This window comes from Arachis duranensis, chromosome 1 (assembly GCF_000817695.3).
Source record: "Arachis duranensis cultivar V14167 chromosome 1, aradu.V14167.gnm2.J7QH, whole genome shotgun sequence".
Lineage (NCBI taxonomy): Eukaryota > Viridiplantae > Streptophyta > Magnoliopsida > Fabales > Fabaceae > Arachis > Arachis duranensis.
In genome coordinates this window covers 96,833,196-96,845,589 of record NC_029772.3, presented here as the reverse complement: position 1 = coordinate 96,845,589, position 12,394 = coordinate 96,833,196, and the positions used below count along the sequence as shown (strand labels likewise).

General features: G+C 33.2%; 3 protein-coding genes across 4 annotated transcripts; all 3 read right to left on the bottom strand.

The window, feature by feature from the left end:
* Positions 1-3,235: 3,235 nt before the first annotated feature.
* LOC107465273 (probable E3 ubiquitin-protein ligase LUL4) lies at positions 3,236-6,299 on the bottom strand. The gene is made up of 3 exons (XM_016084260.3): positions 5,610-6,299; positions 4,181-4,694; positions 3,236-3,691 (listed from the first exon to the last, which is right to left on the bottom strand). Exons 1-3 carry the CDS (start codon positions 6,161-6,163, stop codon positions 3,578-3,580), a joined length of 1,182 nt encoding a protein of 393 aa, XP_015939746.1. The 5' UTR covers positions 6,164-6,299; the 3' UTR covers positions 3,236-3,577.
* Positions 6,300-7,867: 1,568 nt separating this feature from the next.
* On the bottom strand, positions 7,868-9,110 carry LOC107465297 (uncharacterized). The gene has a single exon (XM_016084281.3). The coding sequence runs from the start codon at positions 8,475-8,477 to the stop codon at positions 7,995-7,997; it is 483 nt and encodes a 160-aa protein (XP_015939767.1). The 5' UTR covers positions 8,478-9,110; the 3' UTR covers positions 7,868-7,994.
* Positions 9,111-9,223: 113 nt separating this feature from the next.
* Positions 9,224-11,605, bottom strand: LOC107465283 (uncharacterized). 2 transcript variants are annotated; one of them, XM_016084267.3, is made up of 9 exons: positions 11,411-11,605; positions 11,239-11,300; positions 11,102-11,156; positions 10,907-11,005; positions 10,713-10,799; positions 10,513-10,629; positions 10,086-10,178; positions 9,852-9,882; positions 9,224-9,579 (listed from the first exon to the last, which is right to left on the bottom strand). In XM_016084267.3, exons 1-9 carry the CDS (start codon positions 11,504-11,506, stop codon positions 9,389-9,391), a joined length of 831 nt encoding a protein of 276 aa, XP_015939753.1. In that variant the 5' UTR covers positions 11,507-11,605; the 3' UTR covers positions 9,224-9,388. The 2 variants fall into 2 exon arrangements, with proteins under 2 accessions (XP_015939753.1, XP_015939759.1); XM_016084273.3 differs by having other exon boundaries at positions 10,907-11,025; positions 11,411-11,549.
* Positions 11,606-12,394: the final 789 nt, after the last annotated feature.

Genomic DNA, 12,394 nt, shown 5'->3' with positions numbered 1-12,394 from the left:
TTGCTCCCCCTTGAATCCGTCCTGATAAGGCGGGATTTGAATCCCCGACACTTACTTAAACGGATAGTGAGCTGACCACTCGATCAATCCAAGTTAGTTAGTCAGACTATTTAGTTTGCACATATTTATCATGGCAAAAAATAATTTATGAACCACTAAATATTTGTATATATTCTTAAAATTTTTAATATTCAACTATAGTCTATATATATGGCAAGTGCTTTGCGCCTTGTTTTTGATGATTAAATGCTTAAACATGGATTGTCGCTCGTTGATGGAGTGCCTAATAATAATAATAATGAAGAACTGACACAAATCTTCCGAGTAAGAACAAATTTGCCAACTTTGTTCTATGATCTACAAAGGATGGCCTAATAAGCCTAAAAGAAGACAGTTGTGAATGCTATTCCAGAAGGAGAAAGTTTGATTTAACTACGCATTATCGATGCTTTTAGTTTGATTATAATTATTATTGTGGCAGATAAAGTAAAAACCGCTGCATATGGGACTACCAGAAATTATGACACTTTTTTCTTTGTGTTGGTGCCTAACTTGTGTGAAATGAAATTTGAGTTGCTGCTGCTGTGGTCACGTTTTTTGGGCTCTCAAAAAAGTAACAAAGACTTATAGGACATTGCATATGTAATTGAAGGTAATGTAACAAATAATAAAGCAAAGGGTGATTAAATCATGCTTGCCCTACTTTAACAGCAATTAGGTGGGAGAAAGCAACCGAAAAACTAGCTAGCAGCTACCACACTCTGCATATATCACGTTCAAGGTCTCTTGTTTTTTTCTTCAATTTGTTACGTTGATATTTTTTTCCCAATTCAACTTCATGTTTCCATTCTTAAAAGACTAAATTGTGATCAAGAACTTGTGGTTTTGTCCTTTTTTGTTTACTTCTCTTTATCTCTTTGAACATGGCACTTTACCCATCAAAGGACTACTAATTATTTAAATTGCTTGAAAAAAAGGAACCATTCCTAATTGGTATTTCTTGGACTTTAGTCTAAATAAAGAGACTTTAGAATTAATATTTTTTTTTGTTTGCGCCAGGATATCCATTCGACCGAAAACCTAATGACTAATTCCTCAGTTACAGAGGTACAAAGTAGACACCCTCCTAAACAAATAAGCTCTACTTTACAGATCAATACCCTAAAATTTTGTTTAGATTATTATACGAGCAATTGAAAGTTTTGGTTTTTATTTCATTAATCAGTGACATAAAGACAGTAGTAATAATAATAATAATAATAATAATAATAATAATAATAATAATAATAATAATAATAATAATAATAATGCAACTACTTTTGTGTTTGATGGGACTTATTTTTCTGGCCACAAACATTACCAAAACCCAATTCACCCTCAAAGAAAATACGGAACTTTGGTACACATGATTGTGACGGGGAGTTATGATATTGTGGATGATGGATGATGTATAATTGAAGGTTGAAGGGAATGATGGGTAATTTTGCAAGTGAGTTTACTGCTAGGCCCTTCCATATATGGGATATGATTTTTACAGAATCTGTCACCAAAGGGTTTCCATTAGAGAATGACTTGGGCAGCCATGCAAAGAAATTACTATTTTTGTGGAGGGCTTCACATGAGCAACCACATGGTCTATGGACAGTGATTGATGAAAATTTGAGAGAATGGAAATTGGGGAGGGAAGGGTATGTATTTATGAGGCTCACCTAGAACTATACAAGAGTACACTTCTAGTTGTATCTCACACATGGCCCCCCTTTTTTTCTATAGGTTTTGATTTTAGTATGGTATGGGAAATTAATAATTGAGTGTAGGCATTGAGAAGTTTTGACCACAAGGGAAAGTTTTTATTCTTGTACTATTCATGTTCAACCCTTTCTTCTACTAACTTGTAAGTTAGAAACTTAGATACAACACATCATCATGCACTACATACTTTAATTATTGCCATTATTCTAAACAGTGAAATACAAATATAAAAGAAAGAAAGGAGGTGGTAACTGGTAAAGGGTAGCTAGCTAGCCTGCAATTCAAGGACAAATGAATATGAAGATGCTTCCTTTTCTTTTGTCTGTATATTCAGGCCTTTTGTTTGTGTTTGTGAGGAGGGTCTTGGACTTGGACTCCAACTCGGTTAACTTTCTTCGGAAAAGGTAGCAAAAGATACCAAACTATGTTGAGTCGGTGTCTTCAGATTATGAAGAACTTGGTTGGGATTGTACCTTACCCTGTTTATTGGTTTTTCACTTTTTTTTTTTTCGCTTTGGTTCAACCAAAAGAAAAAGGGTCAAGAGATTCAACTCATTCAAGAACTCGTGTATATATTCAAAAGTGTTGGTACTTGGTACCTCCATTGCTTTTAAGATAGGACCTAACGGCTTGTACTAGCAGCAAAGCCTCTTATGGATTAGCATTGAGGCAAATCTCTCGAAAAAATTGTTCTATAAAAGAATATGGAAAAAATAAAGAACTAAATAAAAGGAGTACATGCATGGGAGTGTTGATGTGCAGAGATTTAACCATTACTATTACTCTTACTATTGTTAATATCTTTGGTCAACTTTGTTCTCATAGTATTCCTGACCTACTCGTTTGCTGATGTAACAGTTTGAATGACCAAATTGATGAAGGTGAGAATGCAGAATAAAGATGAAATAAGTCCATTTCATATGTACTGATGAAACAAGAAACATAGACACAGTTTGAAAACAGAAAATCTCCATCGCTTAGATATTAAGTATGATTAAGGGTCAAAGACACTGTTCATGTTTGAACAATTTAGGAGAGTAAATGATTGGAACTCCAAGTCTCCCCTGCAATAGCAAAATGGAATAGTTCACAGGAAAACAGTTCCAAATAAATAAAACAAGAGGGCACAAAAGAAAGAAGTTTGGTGGGTTTTACTTTACATTACTACATGTTCATTTGTTCAAAAGTTGATGTCTGAAAACCACCTCTTCATGCTTTGAAGGTTCTGATTTGACACTTACGTAAAGGGTGCCTTGTATATCAATCTTACCGAAGCCTCTTTCTTGGTGAAAAGAAGATAAAGAACCTCCAAAACATAGAATATCTTCTTTTTCTTTACACTCACGAGATAATAAACCAACTGCTTCAGCAAACATCTTTGAGATCACAAGTTCTATATTTTTATGCCTACCAAATATGATATGCATGAAGGAAGAAAGAAAATTCAACACCATATATATGCTTACAACAAGCCTTTCAAACATAGGTTAGGAATAAGAAGCTTCACCTTCATTCAGATTCTAGGCATTTCAGTGACCAAACCAGGATTTCTATACACACGATCCTCTCTCAAATATCACTCACAAATCAAAGAACTAAGAAAACACGATGGCATGAACAATATTCTCAATGACGGGAAAATCACATATTATCTAACTTCCTTTTCATGGAATTACATATGAACTATGAACAGATTATTGACCGCAATTTACAAATAAGAAAAAAGAAAAAAAAGAACTATATATTACCTGACTGCAATTCATAATACTATATATATTATGATAAAAATACCATGCAATTCAACTTCACATTGAAGAGAAAGATGTCATTTGTCATCATTGTTTATCTTGATTTCCATGAGCTCCTCAATAGGTTGGCGGCATATTGGGCACTTATTGGATTGAAGCCGTAATGCTTTTGCACACTCGCTGCACATACACTGATAAAATACAACATGTCATATGATGTGGAATAATGAATAATATAGCAAAATGAATATTTAAAACAAAATATAAACATGGTGATGTGGAATAACCACTGTATCAGTATGTATGGATTTCTACCAAACAATTACTACAGTCTACATACCCTGCTGCTGGGAAGAAAGAGAAGCATCAGAGATTAACTTCTGCAATACAGTGTTATACGATTTTAAATAACACAGATGATCAGATGGCAATAAGATATATATGAAATTGAGGTTATGAGCCTATAAGATCACCAGCAACCAATTTAGTCTTCTAGAAATATTGAAACATCAAGAATGATCTTGATTTTCCACAAGAGATTTTTCTTTTCAACATGCAAACAATGGTAAGGTTTGTGTTCATGAACCATCATCCCTCATACATCATATCCATACAAATGCTTAAGATGTACTTTTTCCAAGAAACTGAGTATCAGCAGTAGGTTTGACATGAAATCATACCATATGTCGGCAAGGTAAGACAGCAGTGTCCTTTGGTTCGGTCATGCATATTACACACTCCTTCCCAGGATCATTATCATCAAAATCTGCAGCTGTTGAGCCACTTCCTATTCCATATAACTCTCTCAACTCATAACGAACTCCATCAATCCAGAGAATCTGCCTAATTACTTTTACCTCGAAAGGACCAATACCGTTGCTTTTCACTAAGACAGCTTGAGTTATTTGCATGTGAGGAGATGCATCAATTGTGGAACCATCAGAAGTTTCATCTTCTGAAGTTCTCATACTTGTTTCAGCACATATTACAAGGGGAAACAGATCTTCTTCAGGTGAGGGCTTCGCAAGATCCTCTAACTCAAAGAAACCAAGGTCAATGCCCGTTCCAGGAGGCTGACAAAATTTCTGGCCAACTCCTTTTTGAAAGGGGAATGAGATCGGCGCAAATGCATCGGGATATAGTGGAATAAACCTACACTTTTCTTCTTCTTTGGCTAAGTAGTAGATAGTAAATCTGCCAATTATAAATGAAAGAAAAATTGAGGTTAGACAAATGAAAGTATCATACAAAATTGATATGCATTCGAATTTAACATTCTATTCTAAGTACAATCATATCAAAGTAATTAATCAAATTGATAGCAGTTCTAATAGCCCATATATTTTACTGTCAAATAATGTGTTCATCGGCATGTAAATTTGTTTGAAAAACCAATGAATGCAATATTGTCAAATAAATTGCTCTTAATCAAAGCATATGCAATGCAGAGTCATAATATGAATGTTGTCATTTAGTCCTTCACATATATGATGGTCCATACATAAGCAAATTGTTCATGTACTAACTTTCGACCTCAACAGCAAAAATGCAAAGATTTCTTGGATCAATGTTAACAAAACAAAGCAAAACACGTTTTTAGTTATTCCGACCAATAATTATATCAATGACAATTATAACTCAAGCAACAAGCTTACAAACAGTAAAAAAATTATAACTCAAATCATGTAATGTATGCAGCACCAATAAGATAAACACCAACCAGTTGCCTCAATTCTCCAGCATGAGCTATAAGTTAAATCAATCATGATTCAATGTGCTCTTTAGAGTTCAAGCACAGATGAAAATCTCAGAGAAAGGAATGAAAAGTAGGCAGATTATTTTAATAGACTTCAAATTTGTTGCAATAGGAATTGTTGGCCAAAGGGCCATTAAGGGTGCGTTTGTGAGTTAAATTTATGATTACAGTTCAAACTTCAAACCCTCCCCTTCCCTCTCTTCCAGTCCAATACCTCAGGTTACAAACACAAAAAGCTCTTAGTACTAGTTTCATAGCCAACAGATCTTAACAAATATATACAAAAGCCTAAGAAGATTGAAAGGCATAATAATGAAGCAGTGAATCGAATAGGAAAAAAGATAGGGTTGTACCTGCCATCAAAGAGGGCATCAAAAACGAAAGAAACCAAGTGGTGATCAGGGTTGAGCTCGTCAATCTCCAGGCGCAAAGTATCTTTATGCAAGTTCACGTCGTTCCTAATCTTCTTAGTGGTTTGATGGTCGACATAGGGCGGTGGAGCTGCGGCGGCGGCAGCAGCAACGGGGGGGCGAACAGGGGCCCAGGCGGGAGCACCCTGATTTGCATAGTAAGGGTGGTAGTGAAGGCGATTGGCATAGTTAGGAGCGTTGGTGGTGGCGGCGGCGGCGGTAGGGGTGGCGTAGCCATTTGAATAATAGAAGGAATGGGTCTGAGGAGGAGGAGCAGGAGGCAGAGGATGGGTACCGACGTAGGGAGTGGTGGAAGGGTTGGTTGGGGGAAAGTAATAGCCTTGCGGCGGTGGGGGCTGAGAAGGCGGCGGCGGCGGTGGAAGCTGCGGAGGATGAGCATCAGAAGAGTAGTAGTACGGAGGAGGAAAAGGAGGTGGGTAATTGTTTCTTCTTCTTCTGTTACTGTTACTGTTGGTGTTGCTCCAAGAGATTCCCATTCTTGAAGAAGAAGAAGAAGAAGAAGAAGATGATGATGATGAATCTCAGCTCCGGATCCGATGATTCTTACAAATTTCAATTTCAATGCTTTGACATTTGTCTTTCTTCAGTAAACCATATTCCATTACCTTTCCCATTTTAGTTTAGCCATTTATATATTTTATATTTTTCATACAAAAATAAATTCTTGACTCTTACATTTAGTCATTTATAGGTCAAAATAGAAAAGTAGCAAGCAAGTCTTGAAGAATGAAGAGTCGTCCATTTGTAATAGTTGATTTCAGAAAAATTAGAGTGCGATTGTTCTAGAATAATTGTGTGTAGCATTATAATATTTTAGGAACAATGTTACATGTCTAAATCTTTTTATGAATTAAATTTAATAGTAAAATTTAAAATAATAATTTTAATTATTTTTTATTATATTAAATTATCTTAATTAAATTTAATTAATAAATTTTTTTTACAGTATTATTCATATTTTAAGACATATAAACATTATAATTTATAAGATGAAATATTATTTAGTACTTTTTAGATATTTATGTCTAGAGTTATAATTTTTTAGATATTTGTAATATTGTTCGAGTCTTTTAAAAATTTATTTACTTTCTTTTAATTATAAGTCTATTACAAAATTATCTAAAAATTTATTACAAAATTCACAAAAATCCAATTATCGTGTTATTCCATTTTATTTTATTTTAGTTTTACTTGTTTTCCGGCCATTAACTACTACTACTTCTATTGTTGGAAGTTGGAACCATACAATAGGTGCGGTTTGAAACAATATTCGTTAGTTTAAATTCTAAAAATAATAATTTTTTATATGAATATATATGAAAATATTTTAGATAAAGTAAATTAATAAATTAATTGATCAATATTTTGTTTTATTAGTACTCCTAGTTAAGTCCATTCATCATGGGTTATGGGCACATTGACTCAATTTTATTGCACCATTTTCTTGATGTGCCTAAGTACATTATTATATGAGATTTATTTTTTTATTAGATTCGCAACGTGAGAGCAAAATAATTTTATGCTCTTAAATAGTAGTAATATATAATTATAGGGATAGCATACCAAAAAAATAGTATAAGACAAATAAAAAGAAAAAAAAATAGCTATACAAAAAAATTAAGCAAACAAAAAAAATTATTATTTAAGGAGTATTAAAAATATAACTATTCATATTGTTTTCTTTTATTAGCTTAAATTTTTAGGATAAATACTATCATATGATATTAAAGTTTTATTAAAGTTTTATGTTTGAAAGATCTAAAATTCGATTCTTATTAAATTTTAAAAATAAAAAAATAGTATAAGATAAATAAAAAGAAAAAAAAACCTATATAAAAATCAAACAAATTCAAAAAGACTTCTGCTTAAAGAGAAGACTATCAGCTTAAGTTTTTTGAAATACAAACAAAGCATAATTGATAGTTATTATAATAGGCATTCCCATATTATAATTTGACACTTAGATACATTTTTATTGATTAATAATTTACTATGATGTAGCATTTCAAGAATGAAGAGCTTTTGTTGATTATCAATTTTATCATAATCTCTTAGGAGCACATATTTCAGAGAAGAACAAAAACAAAAGAAAAGAACAATTTACTGCTATCTGCTACATCATCTCACTCAGCCTATCTAATTGTGTTATGAACAATTTTCATTATGCAATAAAACATCACTTATCAAAGGAAGAAAGAAGAAGAGAGACATAGGATTAATATCAAAAGCCAAAGAAACAGAAAATGTCACTTCCAAATCATTGCAAAACTCAAACTTTCAGAACACAACCCGGATTCAAATTCAGAATCAGCACAAATCTGGCCTTGTTCTTTTGCGAACCGATACGCAGCCTCTCTGATGATCCCTGAAGATTCTGATATCAGAAGAATCCCTGAGATCCTCAAGACTAATGTACTGTTGTTTCCCCATCCTCAAGGAATCACAGCCTGTGTCATGGATCCAAATATAAGGGTGACAAGTTTCATCATAGTGATACAACAAGTTCTTCAAGCTGCCACCATTCCCACCACTAGGCATATATGCCTTATATATGCTTCTACACTTCATTCTCTTGGATGATCCTGGCTTCAATGTGTGAATCTTCTTTAGTATTGATCCCACCCTTATTTGCAGCTCCACTGGCTTATCACTAAAGTTCCATATCCTTGTCCCGGTTCGAGAGCCTCGAGTATGGTCACGACAGCTGTCAAAGCAGCCGCCGCAAGATACAAGGCGAAATCCTTGCACTTTGTCCATGATGGACCTGACCTGCTTCTTGTTCTTTGTCATCAGTTTCCAAGAACTATGGTATTTGTAATAAAGCTGAGTTCTTTGGTGAATCTAGCAGTTATAGGCTTTCCTGTGGCTCACTCAAAAGGGCCTGGTGAGTGTTGTGAGGATGTATGATCATAAAATGACATAAAATAGAATGTACAGAGTATCACTTTAGAGGTCTCAAAATGACAAGAATATTTTTTAGCCCTTCCATCAAGGAATTGGTAGGGTCCCTTAAACCCCAAGATTCAGCAATTGGAAAACAGAAAAGTAATGTTGTAGCGGTTAGTTTTATAAAATTGCTTATGGGGTGGCCCTTTTTCCCTTTGTTTCTGTGGAATAAAAGAGAGCTAGCTATGGCCCTGTTGTCACCAATAAAATTGAAAAAAGGCATTCAAAGATTCATGATTAGGTCTCATCTTTATCAATAAATCATAATGGGTTGCTTTTGGTTCAATTTAAGATGAATATATAAATAACCTTGCCCTGAATAAGAAATGTTTTCCTTTTTTTTGTGTGATTTTATTCATTTATTTTTTTTTACACTTCATTCCATTGTGTTGGATGGAACGTAACCATAATGTGGTTACTGGTTAGTGTTAGTTGCTGTCTCTTGACAAAAATGTTCATTTTAACATTACAAAGATGAACATTATTTATCTACAGTTTTTCATTATTATTATTTATTGTCTTGAGAAATATACAGTTAAAAGAATTTACTTGACAACTCATGGGAAAAAGTACAAACAGAAAGAATCAGATTGTATGAAATATCCTCATCTTGATTATATTATTAAGCATTTATGTAACATCCTGCATTACTATTGTTGAAATTTACAAGTAGAACAATTAGCCAACAGCAAAAAATTGTGAAAAGAAAAAGGAGAAAGTAAATAATAAACTTTGAAAGAATTTATGCACAGATTTTACTTCTGTTGATTGCCATTGGCCTGATCTGATATTATGAGAGGCTGATTAAGATCTGCAGATGAATCAGCGGCTAACTGTTGCAAGGTACCGGTGCCTTCTATGTCTATATCTTGATTCTCTTCACATTCAGCTAAGGCTTTATCTAAAGCTGACTTGGCTACTCTGGTAACACATATCATCAGAATCACTGCACACAACCCAAATAGGAGTATTAATAAAACTATTCTTCCTCTTATCAACTACTGCTTTTCCAAGCTCAAGAAATGTATTCATTGTGATCTATATAGTTAACTACAGATCCTCTAATCAAATGCTTCATTGCTATTTGTACCATGTAATTAAATGCTTCATTCCTGACAGAACTTATCAGAGCCCCAAAAAACACTGTTGGAAACTCAAAAACAACTCAAACATAAACCTTCATAATCTTTATTTAAGTTGGGTAACGATGTAACTTACCAGATATTACAAGGCTTAATATGATGAGAGCCTGCAAACAAAAGAGAAAGAAAGAGGCATATGTTATAAGTATTGAAATTGATAGTATGACTATGAGGTAAATAGCCATCTATTTGATCCAGTATAGAATGTTGAAAGATTTCAGCTTCTAAGGAAACTTAGACATTCATCAATAAGAAAAATATGAAGCAAGAAAAAACAATCCTTTGAAGGCTAAAGCACAGCATGTCTTACCCAATGAGTCTTTGATAACGCACCCCAACCATGCGTGACATCAGATATATCCTTCAGGGTTGTTCCAACATATACAAGTGCCAGTGTTAATGGCTGCAATGGTAACAATTAAAATTATTAAATGTTTTAATATACTGCTTAAGCAGAATACCATCTACTATATGAAGTTAAGAATGTCTAAACCTCAGTTTATTTGCGAACAAAGTCAGAACTAATGCAGATGAACTTATTCATATATGAAATTTTTACCAATGCAGGTATGCAAACAACATAATGCTATGTTTTGAAATTTACCAATGCAGGTATGCAAACAACATAATGCAAACAACATAATGCTATGTTTTGAAATTACTATGCAAACAACATAATATAGTATCCAAAACTTCATTGCAAGAATATGTCTATGGATCAGGGGTGAAGAAGTTACCATCATTCCTAACCAGGAAGCTAGTGTGTATTCCCCTAATGAAACAGGAGTCACAGAGAGCAGGTAATTTAGCATGCCAAATGGTAGCCATGGTACAAGCCTAAGAAGTAACACAATCTGTATACAGAATACACTAAGCATGAATAAAAACCTTAAGAACACTGTTAATTCGTGATATTAAAAGCTTGCAGTCCACAAACCTTAAAGCCAGATCTTTGAATTGCTATTGCTACATTTCTAAACTTGGGATAATCATTCAACCTAGAGATAACTAGTGAATTCCCAACCTACACAAGTGGATACGATAAGTATACGAATAAAGGAAACAAATTAAAGAGCAACTGAATCTTGAACTAATCAAGATACTATAAAATGCAAAAAATTGAAAACTTACTGTTCTACCAAGAAGAAACGCAACTGCAGCACCAATTGTTGCACCAATAGAGTCAGCAAGAAAGCCTATTGTAAACCCAAAGAGATACCCACCACCAACCTGAATATCAAGCATGGTGACTGAAGCATCTTTTTTGACATTCCTTGTTCCAATTTCTTAAAATGTTTATAATGTGAAGGTAGCAAAGATTCTTACAGTTAGCACAGAAGGTGGAACAGACAAGATAGTTAAGGGAACGTAAGCAGCTACCCTGAGATGAGAATCAGCAAAGAAAACATGATGAGCTGCATAAATTCATTCCCGAAACGAAGATAATCATAAACTTGACTTACAGAGCAAGTGGACCCCATGGCCCAAGATCACGATCAACCCATATCAAGAAATCTTTTAAAAGCTGCAGAACAAAGAGTGAAAAGGTTTAAACTTTCTATGTACCCAGAATTGTTGGATAGTTTTTCATGATAGCTAAATCCAAAGAACAGAAGAAGAAGCGGGAAGATGAACCTTTTCAACTGGAGAAGTGAAACAAGAAGCAACAGCAGATGCAACAATGAGAACCACAACTGTGATGCTAAGAGCGTAGGCCCACGTGAATCTCATCTTCCAAAACTCTTTAATCAAAATAAAATACTTGGTTACTTTCTTTTCTCTTCAGACGAAAATTCTTTATTCAATGCTATGTTTCTTTTTGGAAGGAACAAAATACAAATATATCAAATCGAAATTAAAACGTTCATATTAAATGTCAGTTTTACAACTTAATGCTTTGCAAAATACTACTACTTTTTTTAAATACTTAATTATTAAGATTGCTTATTATATTTATAGAACTAAACTACAAATTATTATGACAAAAATGTGTCTCTCGAGTTAGGCCCATTTTTGCATTTTGATCCCTTTATACAAGCAAATAAAGTAAATTTTTTTTTGGTATTTAATAAAGTATATTTTATTGTAAGAAATATAGTACAATTTACGCCATAAATTAATATGACTTAATTATTTATCGACCCATTTATTTTTTCAGTTTACACTTATATTCATATTCAAAATTGTTTTTAATCAACGGTTTTGTTTTTGTCAAGGTCGATGATATTTTTGGGTAGTTTTGGTCATTATATGTTTTCAGCTTAACGTCCGGATTTTTGTCCAAAAATGACAGAAACCCATAATTTAGGCCCACAGTTGTTTCACCCCAACACAATATCCAATATTTAAAACAAAAAGACATGGTTAATGACAGCCAAAGGAAGGAATGTACTTAGCATAACGAGAACTTTTATTAAATAAGGTAGCGTTTATTTTCGTAGGAGTAAAATTAATTTTAGTATTGGGATTTAAAATTTCAGCTTCTTTACAGACAGAAAATTAAAATTTTTAGAAATTAAAATTAAAATTTTAATAATATTTTTTAAGAAAATATTTTTATTTAATTTTTTAAATTTTAAATTTCTCTTTTAATTTTTATATTTATCTTAAATTAAACAT